Here is a 20,379-nt window from a genome sequence, read left to right as displayed (position 1 = left end):
TTACGCTGCTGCTGCTGAGCTAATCCCCGGCCCTGGGCCCTCTGTTCTTATGAGAAGAGATTTTTTTCTCCATATCAGGACATGGTGGCAACCCAGTGGTCTGTATAGTGGAGACCTTGTCTCAAAAAGACAAAAAAAAAAAAAAAAAAAAAGCAGCAGCTCCAAGCCCAGGCAGTTTTGGCTGTGAATTCTGTCAAACATTTAAGAAAGAAATGTTACTAAATTTGTCTTTCAGAAAGTGGGAAAGAGAACATCTCTAACCTCAGAGACCAAAACAATTTACAAAACAAAACAACCAAACTATTAAAGGTGATAAGATACAAGGTCTGTATATAAAAAGTAATTTTTATTTCCTTGCACAGTTGGAAGTTAAAGGGACAATGTCTCTCACTTCAGCTAATTAAAACCAAAGAGATTAAGAATTTTATGTGACTAGGCTGCCTAGTTTGAATCAAAGCCCTGTCATTTACTACATTTTGTGATTTTTTTTTTTTTTCCTCCCTTTCTAGTATACTAGGGATTGAATCTAGGACCTTCACACTGGGCCCCAGCCCTACCTTGCCTGGCTGGCTGCTTGCCTTTGTACCTTCCTTCCTTTCTTCCTCTCTTCCTTTCTTTCTTTTGCCTCCCTTCCTTCCTTCATTTTATTTTGAAACAGGGTCTTCCAAAATTACCTAGACTAGGCTCAAACTTCCAGTCCTCCTGCCTCATCCTCCCAGTTTACATGCATATGCCATGATGCCTGGTTAGATTTTGAGATCTTAAATTAACCCAGCACTTGGGAGGCTGAAATAGGAGTCGTCCTTGAAATTCAAGGAAAACTTGAACTATATAGTGAGGCCTTATCTCAAAAAGGTTTTTCTTTTTTTTTTTGTCTTTTTCTTTTTTATCGGTACCAGGGATCGAACTCACGACTGCTTGCTTGCAAGGCAGGTGCTTATGCCGCTGAGCTAAATCCCCAGCCCCCTCAAAAAGATTTTTCAATTAAACTTTTTTCTGTTCTTCAGTTCCATCATTTGAAAATAGATGTATAGTTGTACCTGCATCTGTAGGGTCTATAAGGACATGCAGAGAAAGCCCTCCCAGCTCAGGGCTTGCCATGGAGTGGTGAGTATCGGCTGGGAGGCCGGGAGCTTATGCCTCCCCTCAAGCCGCCCTTGTCTCTCTCAGTGTGTCTTCTGGAGCTGGGAAATGCAGAGATGTCACCCCACTTCATAGACAAGGGGAAGTGCCTTGCCCAAGGCCACAGTTGAATTCCACATTCGTCCATCTGGTCCAAAAGGAGCATGGTGGAAAAGAGGGCTGTGGGGCACCACTGCCTCGGGCTGGCTTGGGAGTGAAGGGAAAGTGGACACCAATCCCACCAGGTTTTTTTTTTGTTTTTTTTTTTTTTTTGCCACAGACATGGACGTCCCGCTGCCTGATGAAGTTCTACGCTGTGGTGGCCGCTGCACCGACTTCCTGGGAGAGCCCCAAGATCGCAGAGAGGATTGAACAGCGCATCCTAAACTCCAACCCTGTCATGGAAGCTTTTGGTGAGTTCAGCATCCCTTTCCATCGAGTTTCCAAATGGTTCAAAAAAGATTTACTGAGCATGTACAGCTTTTAGTGTCCATGTTGGGACTAAAGCCCGAATGTTGAAGTTTTCTGTCTAAAGCCAGTAAAGATAACTAGTTGTCTTTGACCTCTCCCTTCAAAGAAGAAAGCCCCAGACAGCTGAGGCTTGCTTATTCCAGTTCCTTGCCAGGAAGTTGTAACTTTCCTGAGTCCCACTTGCAGAGGCCGAATGCCCTTTCCCTAGTTCTGTCCCTCATGCGTGGAACCCAATGAAGGGATTTTTAGGTGACTTGAGAGAATAGGCACATGGCCCCAGCAGACCTGCAGCTGTTTTGGCCAGTGAAGACTGAGTCTGGGGAGTGGTGTAAACATAGGTGTGATCTGTAGGGAATGCGTGTACGCTGAGGAATAACAACAGCAGTCGCTTTGGGAAGTTCATCCAGCTGCAGCTGAACAGGTAATAGCTGCTGCACCCCTGGCTTGTGGGAGGACGGGGCAGGGGCAGTGTTTAAAAGTATCTGGGGTTGGGGCTGGGGCTTTAGCTTAGTGGCCTAAGCACCTGCCTTGCAAGTAGGCGGTGGTGAGTTTGATCCCCGGTACCTGAAAAAAAAAAAAGTGGCTGGGGCACTTGGCAGCCAAGCCCACTCTTATGGGTGCAGTTCTGCACCTGGCATGCATGCGTATGGGATTCTCCAGCATTGGTGAACTCAGAGGGTTTTCTTTGAACCTTTGGCCTCCTGGCTTCTACCCTTGTTCAGCAACTTCTCGTTAAATTGCCACTTCTTTGGACCATAACCCTGATCTTAAAGCAGGACTTTTGCTCCTGCCATGAAAAGAGATACAAGTGATATATGCAAAGACCTGAACTAGATGCGGGGACGTCCCAGTAAGCTTGGCAAGGAGTTGCTGGGCAGCAGTCCAGCACAAAATCAGTGCTGATGAAATGGCTACTGAATGAACAATAGCTCATGGGCTCCTGCCTGTGTGCACCAGGGCCCAACAGATGACAGGAGCTGCAGTTCAAACCTATCTCCTAGAGAAAACCCGCGTGGCCTACCAGGCCTCCAGTGAGAGGAACTTCCACATCTTCTACCAGGTCTGTGCTAGGCGAGACCCAGATGCCTCCATGCCCACCCCAGGCTCTCTGTAGGGACCTCTCAGTGTCGTGATGTGCTGCCATTTCTCCCTGACGCCAGCCCTGGCACATGGAGGCTGGGGTTTCCCTTGCACTTGCCACTCAGCCACCTGCCTACCTCCCCCCAGATCTACAAAGGAGCCAGCGAGGATGAGAGGTTCCAGTGGCACCTTCCCAAGGGAGCCACCTTCTCTTGGCTGCCGAATGCTGAGAGGACTTTGGAAGGTAGAGGGACCCCTCCTGGCACCTTGGACTGGCCCAGCAGCGTGCACCCACTCTGCCCAGAGCCTGCCTCCCTTACCCTCTACCACCGCTGCTAACCACTGGATTCTTTTTAGAGGATTGCTTCGAGGTGACCCGAGAGGCCATGATGCATTTGGGCATTGATATCCCCACCCAGAACAACATCTTTAAGGTCAGAAGAAAAGCCACACCACTTAGATTTGACTTTCATTGGGTCCTCCCCTGTTCTGTCCTATGCCTCTGTGAGCTGAAATGGAGTGCTGGGCTAGATGGGGTCATAGAGGATGGTGCTACAGAGAGCAAGGTGCAGTGACCCAGGAGGCAGAGAGCAGGGACTTGGTCAGTTATTACTGCAACAGTGAGAACAGAAATAATCCTACCATATTTGCCTAAAACTGTAAAATTTAAAGATAATCTTCACACTTTTTAGCTCACTTAGTGTTTTCAGTAGTTCCTTGTGAGTGGAGGTGATTGCTGTTTTATGCTTGAGTAAATAACAGAGGTAAAGTCAGGCATGGTGTTATCCCAGGACTTAGGAGGATCATAGCAAGTTTGAAACCAGCCTGGACTACAAAGTGAACTGATGGTCAGTTTGAACTGCATAGCAAGATCCTATCTCAAAAAAGACCAACAAAAACAAAAAACCCAGAGGTAAAGTAATCGGTCCAAGGTTAATATCACTGAGTGACAGAGTACATTATTCAGACATAGTAATTCCAAGTTCCCTCCCTTTGTCCCCTCCCTCCACCAGCCATCCTTGCTTCTCTGTCTCAGTTGTGGCACTGACCCAGGTGAGCTGGGCCCATCTCATCCCCACTAATGGCCTCCCTTTCCCTGCTGCCTTTGCCGATAGGGTTGACTGCCTCCTCCCACATCAGTCCCTGCTTTCAGAGCAACAGGAGGGAGTAGACGGACTAGGCAGGCAGGAGGAGCAGGGAGGCCACTACAAGGAGATAGGCTGTGCAGTGGGAATTGACTCCCTCTAGCTGGAAGCTATTTAGGCAGGAAAGTGGTTGTGCCCAGTGTGGACACAGGCCAACAGGACAGCACATGGGGACAAGCCCAGGGTGAGTGGACAACACTAGGCAATCAGGTAAAAATGCTGCCACAGCCACACTGTCCATTGAAGACAGCAGTCCTGTCCTGGGTAAATAGTGGCCAGAAGGCCAGTCAGATATGTAAGTGCCCTGCCTGGGCCCAGACAAGAATGGCCAGATGGGTCCTGCTCTCCTAGTATCAGGTCCTGGGACAGGAGGAATTCTCCCTTCTGTAGCCCCTGGGGTTGTCCATGCAGATTGTTGCATGCAGAGGCCAAATGGTAATACCTGTGGTACAGAGACCAAGGTCACGTTTTTTTCTCCCCAGGCTAAACTGTCCTTAGTGACCAAGCTGAGAAAGAGCCACAGGGAGTTAGAGCCCTCACTGGACACAGAAGGTTTTTATTGAGATAAGATCTGTAGTTCAGGCTGCCTTTGAACTCTGTGTAACTCAGGCTGGCCTTGAACTTGCAGCAGTCCTCCTGCCTTCGCCTCCTAAGTGCTGAAATTACAGGCATGCACCACTGTGCCCAGCTAGTGCACATAGGAGTAACCCTGGCCTATACCTAACAGGACTGGTGTCCCCACAATATCTTCCTGAGAGAGGGGGTAGAGGGACAGATGGTGGATGGACATGGGGCCTCACTGGCTACCTTGGGAAGCATCTAAATGTAATCAGATGGCCTGGGTTCTAGGCCTACCCGTCTCAGAAAACACATGTCATTAGAACTGTGGATGAAACCTCCCCCAGTCCCATCTCTATCATGGGCATTGTTGTAGCACACATTAAAATAAGGGCAACTTGTCTGGCTGAGGTGGGCAGTAATCGGGGGCTGATTTTTCTGATTTTTTTCGTGAATATACTCAGCAGAAGGAATAACATGTACTCTCCTGCTTCTAACCATCCTCTCTGCCCCCTCAGGTCCTTGCTGGGCTGCTGCACCTTGGCAATGTCCGCTTTGCTGACTCAGAGGATGAAGCCCACCCCTGCCAACTGATGGACAGTGCCAAGTGTGAGAGGCGAGGGGCAGGGAGCAGGGAGGACCTGGTGGGAAAGTAGGCAACATTGGTGGGATTAGATGGGAGTTTGGAGGGTGAGATTTTCCATCTGCTGCTTTTGATTAAAGTCTGATACAAGGGCCTGCCCTGTATAATTTACTCCTCCCCTCCTCTCCTGCAGATGAGAAAATGCGAGTCAGAGGGTTTATAAAGTGATTTGTAGCAGTGTGGGTTGGGACACAGAAGACATGAGTTCAGGTCCCATCTCTGCCACTTACAGAGGCCTTTGGCGAGTCTCTTTTTGCCCTTTGGAACCTTGTCCAGTTGGGCAAGTTGGGTACTGCTGTGAGGATGTTTAGATGGAGGTGGAGGTGATTTGCCTAAGGAGGATTCACCTCTCCCAGGCTTTGTCAGGACATCAGCTTCCCTGCTGGGACTCCATGAGGATACGCTGCTGGAGACTGTGCAGATTCGAACCATCAGGGCAGGCAGGCAGCAGCAGGTTTTCCGGAAGCCCTGCTCCCGAGGAGAGTGTGACACCCGCAGGGACTGTCTGGCCAAAGTGGTCTATGCGCGGTAAGCAGTTAAACTGGCCCTGCCCCTGCCTGCCCCCAGGTTCTCACTCTGCCTAGGTTTGGACCAGACTCCCCTGTGAATGATACAAGCAGGCCCCGAATGAGGGATGCCAGCTAAAGCAGACTGGTTCCTTGGATCCCCAGGGGCAGCAGGGCATGGCTGCCACATTCTTTTTTCCTGAACTACGCCCTTGGCATCTGTTCCTGAGAACAGAGTATAGCAGTTGCCACATTCCTGGCCTAGATTCAGCTCATTATTGAAGTACAGGAGTCTGCTTTGACCTTGTGAATAGACAAGGAAAACCTGTTCAGCTCTCCGCTGGCAAACCAAGCCACAAAGGTGATCTGGTGCTGTTACAGGGCCACGTTCAGGCCATTGGGTGAATAGATTCCTCTGTGTCTCCATGCCCTGGCACTTAAGACCTCAGCTACTCACTGGGGAGTTTTATAAATGGTGCAGAGCCAGAAACTCGGCTCAAGTCATGGGTGACAGTGGAGAAAGTGGGGTCCTGACCTTTCCTAGTGGGTTACATGACCACTCTGGCCATGTGGGCAAGGGTGTCCTCTCAGGTTCTGAGGACAATCAGGGCCCAGAGTACTCTAAGACAGTGATGGCAAACCTTTTAGAACTGTGAGTGATACAACTGCAGCATGTGTGCCATAGGTTCACACCACCGCTCTAAGATTATCAGGCAAATGTGTGTATGTGTGTGTACACATGTGGGACCTAGGCAGCTTCTCAGGAGAGGGTCCTCCCTGCTTTCATGAGCCAAGATCCTGAGAAACACTGCTGAACAAAACATGGTCAGGAGCAGCTGAGCACACAACCCATTTCAGCAAGAAACTTGGAGACCATTGCCTCACATCGGTTTTAGATCAGTGGTTCTTGCAAATGAGTAGCTATAAAGTGTGGTGGTCAGAGCAAGCTTCTGATGGTACAGCATTTTAAGCATGGAAACTATCAGTCACTATAACGCTAGTCACTCATTTTTAGTGCCTCAAATGGGTATTTGAATCCCCTATAGCAGAAAGACAAGCTGTTACTCAGGTATGATTGTACACACCTATAATCCCAGCACTCTGGGATGCTGAGGCAGGAGGTTGGCAAATTCCACCCAGCCTGGACAATTTAGTGAGATCCTGTCCCAAAAGCATTTAAGAACTAGGGGGATGTAGCTCAATAACGAAGCTCTGGCTCAATTCCCAGTATGGGGGGGAGAAAAACAAAAAGAAGCTGTTTACTGAATTATTTCGCAATTACATAAAAAAAAAAAAATCAAAAAAATCCCTGAACATGGTTGTATGTCTCACCATTTTGGCTAGTGAGCCCATCTTCCCTGGGGTGGAAGTGCTTCTGGAGTAGAGGATGCTACTGTGGGCCTCAGGCAACTCAGGCTGAGCCTTGCTTATCTCTAGGCCCCACTGGTAGACTTTCGAAGGAGAGCTCAGTGAACCTCAGTTCTTCATGAACTCTACCTGACCCATCTAGCAGTTCCTTCTGATCATACCAGCTACTACTGGGCCATGTGACAGTGCAGACCTGTGCCCTGCTTGGTCCAGGAGCTTAGCTGGGCCTGAGGTCAGCCTTGCTGGGAAGATAGGCCAGGTCTGTGTATGCCTGGGAAACTTGGATCAGGTGTAGGTCCAGGCAGGATAGAAGGAATGGGAGACAGTTTAGCCTATGGCCTGTGAGGTCGACAGTATGGGGCTCTCAAGCATTTGGCATCCTGGCTGAGGAGGGAATTTTGTCACCCCAGGTTCAGCCTGACCCCTCTTACCAGACTCTTTCTCCCTCAGACTCTTTGACTGGCTGGTGTCGGTGATCAACAGCAGCATCTGTGCAGACCCTGACTCGTGGACTGCTTTCATAGGTAGCAGGGGTTCACCCTGCCAGGATCCTTCCAGAAAAGAACTGTAGCTGTCTGGATGGGGGCCAGGAACCCTGGGTCCCCTGAGTGACTCCTTTCCCTTCTTTGCAATGTTTGCTACTGGCCCAGTGTCTGGTCAAGATCTCTTTTTCTGGTTGGACCCACCACTAGGTGTCCTCCTCACTCAGCCTCATCCCTGGGCTCTTAAAGGCCCCCGGTCCCCAACCTGCTCCCCCTGGTAGCCCCACAGATTCCCTGTCATCCTCCAGGCCTTCTGGATGTGTATGGATTTGAGTCATTTCCTGACAACAGTCTGGAACAGTTGTGCATCAACTATGCCAATGAGAAGCTGCAGCAGCACTTCGTGGCTCACTATCTGAGGGCTCAGCAGGTGAGGCAGGGGGGGCAGTCCTCCTGGATCCTCTTTCGATTCTTACCCCAGCCCCAGCTCAGCTCTGACCAGGAGCCTTTGTTCTTCCTGATTTTATTTTTGGCAAGTATTAACTGCGTGTGACGCAAATGTATGTGTGTGTGGTGCTGGGGATTGAAGCCAGGGTCTCACACACACAAGGCAAGCATTCTGTCCCTGAGCTACATCCCCAGCTCAGTGTGATGTTTTCACATAGTCCCATTCCTTTGTTGACACTGTTCTGGAACATGCTGTGTTACTGAGGCCAGCTATGGATGGCCCACGCAGGCCTCAGACCATAGCTTCTTTCTCCCTTGTCTTCCTTGTCCTTTCCTCTAGGAGGAATATGCACTGGAGGGCCTGGAGTGGTCATTTGTTAATTACCAGGACAACCAAACCTGTTTGGATCTCATCGAGGGGAGCCCCATCAGCATCTGCTCCCTTCTCAATGAGGTGGGGAGAGTCCGCTAGTGAACTGAGCTCCAGAATTGGACATTAGGCTTTTCTTGGGCCCTGATGACTCCCTTGTGCTTTCCCTGCCCCTCTCTCCCTGTCAGCCAGATGGGTTCGCTAATCCCTCTTGGAGGTTATTTACAATGCTACAGGGCCAGAAGATGAGACCTTGGTTTTTTGAAGCTGACTGCCCACTCCCATCCCACAGGAATGCCGTCTTAACCGGCCAAGTAGCGCAGCCCAGCTCCAGGTGCGCATTGAGAGTGCTCTGGCCGACAGCCCCTGCCTGGGCCACAACAGGCTTAGCCAGGAGCCCAGTTTCATCGTGGTACATTATGCAGGGCCTGTGCGGTACCTCACAGCAGGTCTGGTGGAGAAAAATAAGGTAAGGCCTGGCCATGGCCGTTGCAGTGTATATGTAGTAGTTTCTCAGCAAAGGTCCTCTTTTTCCTAAATGTCCTCCCAGAATACCCAGACCATCCTCTTGGGTCCATCCCCTGAGGTCTCTGCTCATCAACTTTAACCCACTTGGGCATGACCCATGCTAGGCTAGGTCTGGCTCTCTGATTGGATAGCGGATCTGCTCCTCTCTTAGACTCAGTTTCCGCCCTCCCTGGGAGCTATGTGTTTTAGAGCTTGGCTGGCAAGGTTGTGCCAGGCCATGGATAGCCCCAGGGAGCAGTCCACCTGCCCTCACTTGCTTGCCCTTTCCCAATAGGACCCTGTGCCTCCTGAACTGACTGAGCTTCTACAGCTATCCCATGATCCCCTTCTCACAGTGCTGTTTCCTACTCAACCCAAAGAGAAGACCCAGGAGGAGCCCTCTGGCCAGAGCAGGGCCCCTGTGTTGACTGTGGTGTCCAAGTTCAAGGTGGGTGTGTGGTGCTGATGTAAGGTGTTCAGTTCAGTCCAGTAGTTGTCTCCAAGGCAGATGAAGATCACGGTCTCTCAAACATTTATCTCACAAGGTTGGACTCCAGTAGATGTGGTGCTTATCTTTATGGCATGTGTACTTCAGCATAGAAGACAGAGAAGAAAACAAAAAGACCAGTAGCTATAATGACATGGCAGGAATCCTGGGGACTCTTCCCTTCGCTAAAAGATAGTCACAGGAAAGCAGCAGTTCCATGCACCTTTGTGACCAGGCCCTTCTCAAAAACCTTCGGCTGGAGCAGACCTATCACTTGAGTCGGGAGTGTCCCTTTCTGCTGTCTCAGCCTTCCTGGGATCTCTGGTCCACTGTCCTTCCAGTCCCCTCACTCCCTGCTCCCATAACGCTTAGCTTGGTATGTTTCTTCTCAGCCATCAAACCTTGATGGCTTGTCATTACTGTGAGGCACCCTAGGAAACTCCAGTTGAGTGGCACTTTCCTGCCCCAGCCTCATGCCTCTCACACGCCTGTGCAGTATGTGGCCCATCAGACTGGTACTGCTTCGAGCACACAGAGCAGGCTTGGTAATGGCAGCTGTTGGCTGTCCCTGCCTAGGTGGCAGCAGTTACAAGACTGTTCTAGGAAGACTGCTCTGGGGAGGAGGCAGAGGTGATACACAGGGAGGCCATTTAGGCAGCGAGCGGCGGGGGTGGGGTGGGGGTGAGGGTACATGCTCAGCGAGAGCTCCCAGAAGTCCCCAGGGCAGGCGAAGGTCGTGGTCTCAGGGCTGTAGGCTGCTGGAGGTGATGCAGTCACTAACCAGGGCTCAGCTCATGGCCCCAAGCAGCCCAGCCCCTACCTAAGCCCAGGTTTCTCCCACCCACAGGCCTCTTTGGAACAGCTCCTGCTGGTCCTGCACAGCACCACACCCCACTACATTCGCTGCATCAAGCCTAACAGCCAAGGCCAGCCACAGACCTTTTTCCAGGAGGAGGTAATCACCACTGAGCCCCATCTGACTAAGGCCCTGGGAGGAGGAAGGGCAAGGCATCTGCTCAAATGGAGGGTCCACAGGGGGTCTTGCCTGCTCTGGCAGGGTAGTTGGGTGTGGTTGTCTGTCCTGTGCACCACACAGTGGCCTAGCTAAAGAGGTAAAAGGCAGGTTCCAGTGCATCCTGCTTTCTACTTAAAAAGCCATGTGGTCAGATGTGGTGGCACACATCTGTAATCTCAGCATGCAGGAGGCTGAGGCAGGAGAATTGGTGTAAGTTCAAGGCTAGTCTGGGCTACATAGCGAGGTCATGTCTCAAAAAAAAAGGACCAAAGCCATGTGCCCTGATGAAGACCCAAAGTTGCCCAGAAGAATGGGTGTCTTTTATGATTAGTGGACAGCGGATGTCACCTCAGTCCATACACAGTGTGGTCATTCTGACTAGAGGCATTGCTTTTTATTCTTTGTACAAAAGCACTCTGGCCAGCAGCGGCCCTTTGCGCAGGGCACTGAACTCTGAGGGACATGGATGTGTGGTTACTAATCAGTGCTGAAGCATCCCACAGCCACCTGGTAGATGTGGCCCAGAGGCCTGTAGCCAGGACCACATGTAAAGACCTTGGCTCAGATCAGAATCTTCACAAGATGATCTCTGCCCCTCAGCTGTAAAACACTCTACTGCCTGTGAAAAGTAAACAATCAAAACTAGAAATTCAGTTGGGCTGTACTGTGGGCTGTGAGTATAACACTCAGCTGTATCAGAAGTAAGACAACAGGCAGGGGGTCTTGGGATCACTAGGACCCACTTTCTAGGAGGGAGGTTTTATTCAAGGTCACTTGATTTCTCGCTCTCCCAAGGAGATTCCCTGTCAGCCAAGATGGGAGAACTTGCAGCTGCTCGCAGGCCAGGCCTGAGAAGGGTGAAAGGCATTTCTGGCCTACACGTGCTGCTCTGTCTCCCACCCTTATAGGTTGTGAGCCAGCTGGAGGCCTGTGGCCTGGTGGAAACCATCCACATCAGTGCTGCTGGCTTCCCCATCCGGTAAGTGACCACACTGCTGCAGGGCCACTGGAGGTAGAGCTCAAGACTCAGACTAATGAGAGCCTGCGTAGCCCAGACTGGTCGTGGGATGGTGCTACAGAGAAAGAGGCAGGTCTGTGGGGAGGAGAGGGTGGTGGCACCTGTTCTCCACTCTGTGTGCCAGGTCCCCAGCAGTTTCTGGTAACTTATTAGTAAATAAATGAAAGTGAGTTTCTGGGCTCTTAGGACACACATTCCAGTGGATCACGAAAAATAAATGCACACTTGTGATCCCAACAGTCTAGGAGGCTTAGGCAGGATTCCAAGTTTGATTTAGTGAGATTCTGTCTTAAAATAAAAAAGGTTGTCAGTGTAGCTCAATGCAAAAGGCTGTGGGGTCACTTTTCACAAACACAGGAGAAAGGAAAAAAAGTATTAACTGGAGCCAAGAAAGAAAGAAAAATGCTGTGGGATAGATTACCAGGGCCAGGAATCCTTGGCTGGTCAGGGAAGGCACCTCTAGGCAGCTCAGGTTATGGGCCAGGAAGGGGCCAGCCTGTGAATATTGGAGGGAACCACCACACAGAGCTGCCAGGTTTGGATCTAATGGGCCTGGACCACACAACACCTGCAGCGGGAAGGGAGGTAGGCAGGAGCCAGACTGCAGGGCCTCATAGGGTATGGGAGGACTTGACAGTTTGCCCTGAGTACAGTGGAAGCTGCTGGGTATTATAAGGAGGGAGTGGTGGGATCTCATATTCTCAGAAGATCCCTGTGCTGTGTGGGAGGTTGGCCACAGGTCAGGACAGAAGCGAAGCAAACAGCAAGAAGGCTGTTGCAGGTATCCAGGTGAGCAGTGGGGAGATAGTGTGGTTTGCTGTGGGAAGAGAGGGACTTGGATTCATTGCTGAGTAGAAAGTGGACATTTGGCAGGGGGCAGTCAAATCCCAGAGCAGCTTCCTGCCTAATGCAGGGGATGAAAGGGACAACAGGTTACCAAAACGGTTGGTCTAGGTAAGGCCTAGGTTGGAGGGTGGAAGCGCGAGAGAGGTGGCAGTCGGGAGCTCTCTTACCGCCTTGTCAGTTTTGAGAAGCTGTGAGGCAGGGCTCAGCAGCGCTTTAAGAACTGGAGGGCACATGAGGGTCCTCCACTCATTGGGTGCTAGCATGATGAGCAAAAAGGAAGTCACCTGGGGAAGAGGAGGGCCCGAGGGTGGATGACAAGCACTGACAACTGCAAGACGCTTTGAGTGGAGGAGATGGCCCCAGGGGTGTGGTGCGTGTCCAGGAGGTTGAGAGAATAATCTACAAGGAGAGGGGCAGCGGTAGATTGCTGGCAGCTGCTGGCTGTTGGCTGTGACAGGAACCATGACAGCACAGTGGTGGGACAGAAGCCAAACTCAGAGGGCTGAGGAGCAACTAGGAAGTGTAGGTGCCAGGTGCCATCAGCTGTTCAGAGTAGCACTGCTGTGAAGGGGAGCTGAGAAGTCAGGAGGAAGCAGAGGAAGGTGTGGAGTCAAAGGTCAGCATATCTGCAGGGAGAAGCTGCAGATCCCATTAAGTAAGACACTGTTCAGCAGACATGATATAAAGTAAAGTGGCCTCCATGGCTTGTCCCGAGTGCCCTGGTAATCATTCTGGAGCTCATCCCATCTATTCACCAAAGCCAGCCAGGGCAGCACTTCACTGGGTTCTCCGAAGATTAAATTGAACAACTGGTTTTGAGCCCTAGACAGTGTACCTGACTCCTAGATGAGGTCATTCTCTTCCATCTGCTTTGGCTTCCAGGGTCTCTCACCAGAACTTCCTGGAGCGATACGCCTTACTGAGAAGGCTCGGTCCTCACATGCCTTCTGGACTCCGTAGCCCACATGCTACCAGAGGGTACTCTGGTGAGTGGGCCCATTTGCTAGTCATTTGTTCAACCACAGGTTCCTGCTGCTTCCTTTATGCCTGCTTAGGGTTGGGGGTTCAGAGCCCTAAGGGGCTGGGCATACAGCATAACTCTGCCCTTATGGTTCTTGGCTTCATGAGAGAACAGACTTACTGTGGGTCATGCTGGGGAGGTTGTGCGTGTGGATAGATTGCATTAGCTAGGTGAAAGGGTTCCAAGAGATGAGTAATGTGGCCAAAGGACTGGACTCCCAGCAGCAGTGTGGATGTCAGCAGCTCCAAGACAGGTAGTGGCTCTTCAGGATAGTGGTAGCGGATAGGGCATGGTCAAGGAACCTGAGCAGATGAGGTGGCACTGCAGGGAAGGAAACCAGTGACTCCATCAGCCTCATGCTTTCTGGAGACTACACCTTGGGGGCCTTCTCTGAGGGTTTTGGGAGAGGCTACAAAGCTATACAAGGGGAGAGAAGCCAGGGAGGTGGGCGGAGCCTGGAAATGTGTGAAAGAAATCAGCCAGCTGGATATAGGAGAGAGAAACCTGCCTTGCCTCGCAGAACCTGAACTCCAGGTCTCATCCCAATAATTGTATGCAAGAGACCCAGTGTTAGCCTCAGGGAATGGCTCAGAGGTGGCTGGCATGCACAGAGGCATAACTGAGTGGGGGAGCCCTCAGACCCAGGGACAGATGGAGGGAAGAGGCCAAGGGCAGTCTGCAAGGCCCCAGCCTCCCACAGCTGCTCTCCCACCCACCTAGAGCTGCCCAGGGCCCACCTGAACCTCTGGAGAGGATTCTGCTTTGTTTTTCTCCCGTTTTGGACAGTGTGTCACTTGTCTTCTACTTTCTTCTTTCTCTCTTCATGGTTTGCTTTCCTGTTCTCTCTTGCCAAGCCCCTCTGGGCCCTGGTCGATTTTGTAGCTGTCTGATTTCCAGCGTCTGCTTCGGCTGCCTCTGTCTCGAGAGGCACTGTGCAGCTGCAGGTCAGAGCCCTCAGGTAAACTCTCTGCACAGGAGCCAGCCCTGCACACCCAGGAGGGTGGGCGTGGGACTCACTGGGCCTTCATGGTACTGGGCTTCTTTTCTCTTTTTTCATAAGCGTCAAAGTGAGGGGTAGGTACTGGCCAGGTAGGCTGGGATTCCAGGTTGGAAGGAATTGCTCCTCCAGCCATCATTGCCTTTGTCTGCCTGTCCTGAGACCTACAGCAATGAGGACTGCAGGGCGCTCCAGGGTGGGGACTCCCAAGATGCTTCATTCACTACAGCCAGAGGAGTTGCTTCTGGCCTCTCCCAAAAAAAGGAGGAAGAAGAAATGACTAGAGGCCAGAACAGTAGGAAAAAGGCTTGGAGAGTGCCAAGGAGACCAAAGCCCATTTGAGGCCACACATGTATGCGATGACCAAGCACTGATGGGGCCTCTGCTGCCCATTCCCTAGGACAGCTTGCACGCACTGAGGAGGCTACGCTGCAAACTGTCCTGCGGGACCTTCTCCATGCTCTGCCAGCTCTAACTCAGGTGGCAGCCACACCTGCTGACCCACTGCACTGCGGCAAGACCAAGGTGTTCATGACTGAGTCCGTGGTAAGTGGGTTTGGGGATGAGATTAGAGAGGCCAGCTGTAGGCTCTCCAAAGGGCAGCAGCTGAAGACCTCTGTGGGTGCCCCTTCTCCCAGCTAGAGCTTCTGGAAGGCAAGCGTGCCCGGGTGCTGGAGCAGTGTGCCCGTTGCATCCAGTATGGCTGGAAGCGACACCAGCACCGAAAGCAGGAGAGGCAGAGGCGGGCGGCCACCCTCATTCAGGCAGGTAGGTGGAGTGGGGTGCCTGTCCTGGATTGGGTGCAGTACACAGCTTGACGTTGATGGTTTCTTTTGAAGCTCACCTTGTTGAATGGCCACCTGCTGAAAATGTGCCCAGCCTCAGGTAGATGGCACGACCCACAGTGCTTGGGATTAGAATTCCTTGGAATTTTGCACAGCCTGTCAGTTCTGTGGAAACCAATCACTCCACAAAGACAGGTCTGCTGCAGGCAGGAGAGGCTACAAATGTGACCTCACTTTGCCTTTAATTTTTTTCTTTTGTGGTACATGTGGAACCCAGTGATTTGTGCATAGCAGGCAATCTCTTTTACCCCTGCGCTACAGCCCTAGCCCAAGAACAATCATTTTTGTTTTGGTTTGGTTTTTTTGAAACAGGGTCTTGCTATGTAGTTCAGGCTGGCCTCGAACTCACTATGTAGCCTAGGTTGGCCTTGAACTCATGGCTAGCCTTCTGCCTCAGTCTCCCAATGCTGGAATTACAGGCATGAGCCACCATACCCAGCTAAGGCCATTTTTGAAAGTACAATTTAGAACCCTCCCATTCCCAGAATTGCCCAGAACTGAGCCTGCAGTGGGAGATGACCCTTTTGGGTTCCACAGGCCCAGGCACCCCTTCAATGTGTAGGGATCTCTGAGTGTGTGGGCAAGTGTTTTCTTAAAGCCCATTCTGCCTTGTGTGTTGACTTTAGGACCCTGCTTTATGTAGTAACATAACATGTATTTCACAGCAACTTGTGTTGACAGCCAGGATGCTAACAGCTCTAATGACCACTTTATCTCTTTGCTGTTTCTGGCCACAACTCGTAGCCATTCGTTCCTGGTTAACACGGAAACATATCCAGAGGCTGCACACAGCTGCCTCGGTCATCAAGCGTGCCTGGCACAAGTGGAGAGTGAGTATAGCTCAAGCAGTTGGGCGGGCAGTTCGTGGAGATTTGGCACCAAGCAGACCAGAGCAGGCATGGTGGCACAATGTCTGGGTGGCACATGGCAGGCGTGAGGACTTCCCTGCAGGTGCTTTGAACAGAATAGAGGTAAAACCAACTCTGGGGACACACTAAGCCAAGGCAGTCACTTTGCCTGTGCTGTATCCATCCTATCTCAGAAAAGCTGCTATTTTGCTTTAAAGTATCTCATTCTTGCCTTACATTCTGCTGCCTGGGGCCATGCTGCTTCAAGGCAGCCAGCAACTCACAGCTAGGTGCCTTTAATTCACTGTGTCAGGGTTCATTAAAAAATAATTTTGTTTTACAGTTTCCATTAAGGGGACAATTGTAAAGTAGTAAAGGAATGTTTCTCTTTTTAAGGTCAGAATGGCCTGCCTTGCCTCTAAAGAACTGGACGGTATTGAAGAAAAGTCCATGTCTCAATTTCCCAGTTCTCTGAACTCCTCCCTCCTGCCCTCAGCACAGACCAGGCTCCAGGGGGCAATAATCCGTCTCTGGCCCCTGGGACTGGTCCTGGCCAATGCAGCTGTGGGTCTGCGAGGCTTTCAGAGGAAACTGGTGGTCTGCGCCTGCCTGCAGCTTCCCTCGGACAATCTCAGCACCTGTAAGGTCCAGACAGCACAAGGCCAGACTGGCGTCGTGTCCATCCGAGCACTGCCTCAGGTACGCTGTGATGCAGTAGTCCTGCTCATGACAGCTCCAGCTTGGGCGGGAAGGCAGCAAAGCCTAGGTGTCCCCACAGCAGGAAGACCAAGATGGGACATGACCTTCCCAGGCCCTACTGGGCTCAGACACCAGGGCTCCCAAGACAGCTACACGTTTGGATTATTTCCAGTTAGAGCTGGGAACTGGGACTCTTCCACAGCCCTTCACTTCTGAAAAGCTGCTTCTTGATTGTTTTAGCTGAGTCTTTTAATCAGTCCTACTTTGAAAAAACTTGGGTATGACAAGTTTTTCACCTCAGATGACACTGAATTTGGTACCAGGTTTTCCTTAAACTTTACACTTTGTGTGGCAGTAACAATCTAACCCAGGGTCTTGCACATGTTGGGCAACCACTACAGCCCAGGACTCCTCACATTGTAACTTGGTTTATCTCCTTTTCCAGCTGATGAAATGAGACAGTGGTCCAAATCCTCAGACAGTGTAGGTTGACCCACCAAGCCCACACTCATGCCAATCGGCTAAGAAAAGAACAGGAGATAGGTGTGTTATAATCAAAGGCAGAGCCTCAGGATCTGGGGCCTGGCTCTGCTTCATGTACTAGATGACCTTGGCAAAAGTACATCAACATAGCTTCCATTTCTTTATCTATACAACAGGTTAATATTCAGCTGTTACATGGGCCACAGCAAGAAGTCAGTGAAACTGACAAGGCAGAGGAAAGGAAATAGAATCTCCACACAGCAGGAATCACTGTTGGCCATAATCTGGATTAAATCTCCCATGAAAGTTCATAGGCCAGCATGAGTATAAACAGAAATGTTTTGATCTTCTACCTGCAGTCATTAATTCAGTGCTGGGGCCACCACACCAGTACTTGTCCACCCTGCCTCACATTTCTAGCATTTGTGCTGGGGTACCTTTAGGGCCTGGCACTCCAGGAAGCTGAGGCTGGGATTCATTTCTCTCTCTCTCCCTAGGGTTCGATAAAGTTCCACTGCAGAAAGTCTCCACTGCGCTACGCTGACATCTGCCCTGAACCTTCGCCCTACAGTATTACTGGCTTTAATCAGATTCTGCTGGAAAGACACAGCCCAGTCCATCTTTGACCTCACCACTACTCTCACAGGGCGGGGGTGATCCTTGGTGCCTTTGTTTCTACAAGGGTTTTTCCTGCCAGCTTCAGCTGCCTCGACAAAGATACTTAAGCAACCAATGTCAAACTATTCCCGTAGCAGCTCCAGCCTACCAGCCAGGGCTGCATGGCCAGTGCCCCAGCAGGCCTGGGGCTATACACTGAGCATCAGCAGGGGTGGTGATTACCAAGACATGACTGGAGCCAGAGAACTTTTCATTGATATTTATGATGTCTACCCAAATTGTACCAAAGATAAAATATTTTAAAACAGCCACGTAAATGTATGCCAAGTCTCCTCACAAAGGAGTGCCACCCTGTATAAACTCATCTGTCTGAAACACATGAGACCCTGTCAGCTGCCTCTAGGATATCACCTGCCTCGCATAGAGCCCACACCAGGTGGCCTCCTGGGAGGAGCAATGGACAGGTCCTGGGTGTCAGTTACATGCTTCAGCAAGGAGCGCAGTAAGCCACCCTAAGAGTCTTCATGCTGCGACGGTTCTACAATCCTTAAACAGCAGTCAGCGAACTCCACAAACAAGGGTTCTTGCATGTAGGCTCTCATGAGTTTCGCTTTGTCGTCTCCCTGATCAAGGTTGACCATCAGCTGTCTCAGGTGGGGATTAAGCAGTAGGTTTCTTAATGGTACAGATTCACCTTACAAGTTGACAAGAAAAAAAGCCTGTCAAGTTCAAATGGGAACCCATGCAGATGTTTCAAATGTTATAAACATTGTATCCCTGGGCTGAGAATTTAGCTCAGTGACATAAGGACCTGGCTGGCAAGCGTGAGTTCGATCTCTGGTATCACGAAAAACAGTAACAAAAAAAACCACTGTATCCCCTTAACCTACACAGGCCCCCAACTGCCACACGTTCTGAATCCACACGGGCAACTACTACAAACACAAAAAAACAAGCTCGGCATAATGCCACACACCTGTAATCCCAGCATTTTAGAAAGCTGAGGCAGGAGGGTTGCCAAGGTTGAGCCCTCCCTGGGCAACTTGGTGATGCAATGAAACCCTACCTCAAAATTGTAAAGGGGCTAGGCATGGTGAGCATGCCTGTAATTGTAGCCCTTGAAAGGCTGAGGCAGGAGAACCACTGCGAGTTTGAGGCCAGCCCAAACTGCATAGTGACTCTCAAAAAGACCCCCCCAAAAAAAGCAGGAATGGGGGGAGCTAAGAATGTCATTCAGTGTGGAAGCTCTGATTCCATGCACAGTACCTCAAACAAAAAAAAAGCAAAAATACCAGTAAACATGTATGAACTTTTCACTGCCATTACTTCATTACATAATGCAACTATTTACAGTGTGTTATAAGCTATATAAGTAACCCAGAGATGGTTCTAAGTGTCATGTAAGTGATACACAAATACACCATTTATATAAACAACTTGAGCTGGGGGTGTAGCCTGAAACCAGCCCCTCCCCCATGGATACCAGAATGATGACACAATATTCACAACCCCAGTGTTTCACATATAAACAAGTAGGACCAGCATATCAATGACTTCCAAGTTAAATTCAATATCAAATTTGGGTTCTGGGGCTGGGGATTTAGCTCAGTGGCATAAGCACCTGCCTTGCAAGCAGGCAGTTGTGAGTTCGATCCCCATTTTTACCGATAAAAATGAAAAAGAAAAAAAAAATTTGGGTTCTGTTTTATCAGCACAAATACACAAAACAATAGCACGACACTGATGTCCTTTTTCTCCATACACAGGCATAAAGTGCTCAGTGCTAACATTTGTACCAAATACTCAGCACCTAAACCTGTCATCCAGATTGCACAGAAAATGAGCATTAACACCTGTACAGGGCTTTGTAATGCTTTTTATGTTTTATTTATTTTTTGAGACAAGGTCTCACGATGCAGTTCAGGCTGATCTTGAACTTGCAACTGTCTTCCTGCCTCAGCCTCCCAAGAGCTGGGATTATAGGTGTGCACTACCACACCCGGTTCATAACGCTTTTTAAACCTCAGTCTAATCACTACCATGGGACCAATCATCTTTCACCCTGACTCTGACGTAGAAAGAATAAAAATCCCCATCTGTAGGAACTACATTAATTCATTAATTATATATATAACAGAACTGTTATGAGAAATAAACAGTGCTGCAAAAACAACAGGATTTTCATTTTGTGTGTGTGTGAGATACTGGAACGAACTTGAGGCCTTTCCACTGAGCTATATCTCTAGTTCTTAATATTTTTGAACCAGGACCTTAAAAAGTCACTAAGTTGCATGGCTCAAATTTGTGATCCTCTTGCCTTAGCTTTCCAGCATGCTGTAATTATATGCATGTGCCACAAAACCCAACAAAAAATGAGAATTAACTCCATTTACCCCTAAAATAACCTCACGTCCTGTGATTACCAGTGTATATCAATGGTATATCAATGTTAGGCAAGCACTGGGAATGTAGGTCCTTGCTGTACAGATTGGAATGGGAGACAGGTTCTCATAAAACTAAATCCAAGGTACGAAGGCCAGCCAGAGTAGAGTGTATTTTGACAATAGATCATGAAAAGCTTAGCAAAAACATGAAGCACGCTTTGCTAACCTGGAAGATCAGTAGGATTCCAGGCAGGTGGCAAGCACTGTGGGCAGGGCACATAAACATCTACAGAACCATGAGGCTAGAGCAGAAGAGCCTTTGTGCTATATTCTTTATTAAGTTTTTAGGGGCTGAGGATTTAGCTCAGTGGCATAAGCATCAGCCTTGCAAGCAGGCAGGCATGAGTTTGATCCCCGGT

General features: G+C 50.0%; 2 protein-coding genes across 20 annotated transcripts in view; one reads left to right on the top strand and one right to left on the bottom strand.

Moving 5' to 3' along the window:
- Myo19 (myosin XIX) overlaps positions 1 to 19,749 on the top strand; it is a 49,165-nt gene extending 29,416 nt beyond the window's left edge. For 5 of the 12 annotated variants that reach the window (XM_063250906.1, XM_063250907.1, XM_003469457.5 and 2 more), the window contains 20 exons: positions 1,403 to 1,535; positions 1,945 to 2,014; positions 2,551 to 2,653; positions 2,821 to 2,917; positions 3,031 to 3,107; positions 4,895 to 4,985; positions 5,376 to 5,547; positions 7,344 to 7,417; positions 7,684 to 7,805; positions 8,163 to 8,276; positions 8,485 to 8,661; positions 8,995 to 9,147; positions 10,034 to 10,141; positions 11,110 to 11,180; positions 12,948 to 13,051; positions 14,484 to 14,629; positions 14,722 to 14,851; positions 15,673 to 15,758; positions 16,173 to 16,475; positions 17,456 to 19,749. In XM_063250906.1, the coding sequence (XP_063106976.1) occupies positions 1,403 to 1,535; positions 1,945 to 2,014; positions 2,551 to 2,653; positions 2,821 to 2,917; positions 3,031 to 3,107; positions 4,895 to 4,985; positions 5,376 to 5,547; positions 7,344 to 7,417; positions 7,684 to 7,805; positions 8,163 to 8,276; positions 8,485 to 8,661; positions 8,995 to 9,147; positions 10,034 to 10,141; positions 11,110 to 11,180; positions 12,948 to 13,051; positions 14,484 to 14,629; positions 14,722 to 14,851; positions 15,673 to 15,758; positions 16,173 to 16,475; positions 17,456 to 17,584 (2,460 nt within the window). In that variant the 3' untranslated portion in view covers positions 17,585 to 19,749. Of the gene's footprint in view, positions 1 to 1,402; positions 1,536 to 1,944; positions 2,015 to 2,550; positions 2,654 to 2,712; positions 2,918 to 3,030; positions 3,108 to 4,894; positions 4,986 to 5,375; positions 5,548 to 7,343; positions 7,418 to 7,683; positions 7,806 to 8,162; positions 8,277 to 8,484; positions 8,662 to 8,994; positions 9,148 to 10,033; positions 10,142 to 11,109; positions 11,181 to 12,947; positions 14,463 to 14,483; positions 14,630 to 14,721; positions 14,852 to 15,672; positions 15,759 to 16,172; positions 16,476 to 17,455 lie in introns of those variants that run through there. The other 7 variants (XR_001201213.3, XM_063250908.1, XR_010048162.1 and 4 more) reach the window with 7 other exon arrangements.
- Positions 1 to 20,379, bottom strand: part of Znhit3 (zinc finger HIT-type containing 3) — a 32,574-nt gene that overhangs the window by 6,435 nt on the left and 5,760 nt on the right. For 2 of the 8 annotated variants that reach the window (XM_063250919.1, XM_005003508.4), the window contains one exon: positions 17,821 to 18,270. The exons of the other annotated variants lie outside the window; for them this stretch is intronic. In XM_063250919.1, the coding sequence (XP_063106989.1) occupies positions 18,089 to 18,270 (182 nt within the window). In that variant the 3' untranslated portion in view covers positions 17,821 to 18,088. Of the gene's footprint in view, positions 1 to 17,820; positions 18,271 to 20,379 lie in introns of those variants that run through there. 8 annotated transcript variants of the gene reach the window in all.

The sequence above is a fragment of the Cavia porcellus genome, unplaced genomic scaffold, assembly GCF_034190915.1.
Source record: "Cavia porcellus strain 051 isolate PalLab524CR breed Dunkin Hartley unplaced genomic scaffold, mCavPor4.1 scaffold_6, whole genome shotgun sequence".
NCBI lineage: Eukaryota > Metazoa > Chordata > Mammalia > Rodentia > Caviidae > Cavia > Cavia porcellus.
The sequence above is the reverse complement of the archived record's forward strand: the minus strand, read 5'-3'. Positions and strand labels throughout refer to the sequence as shown.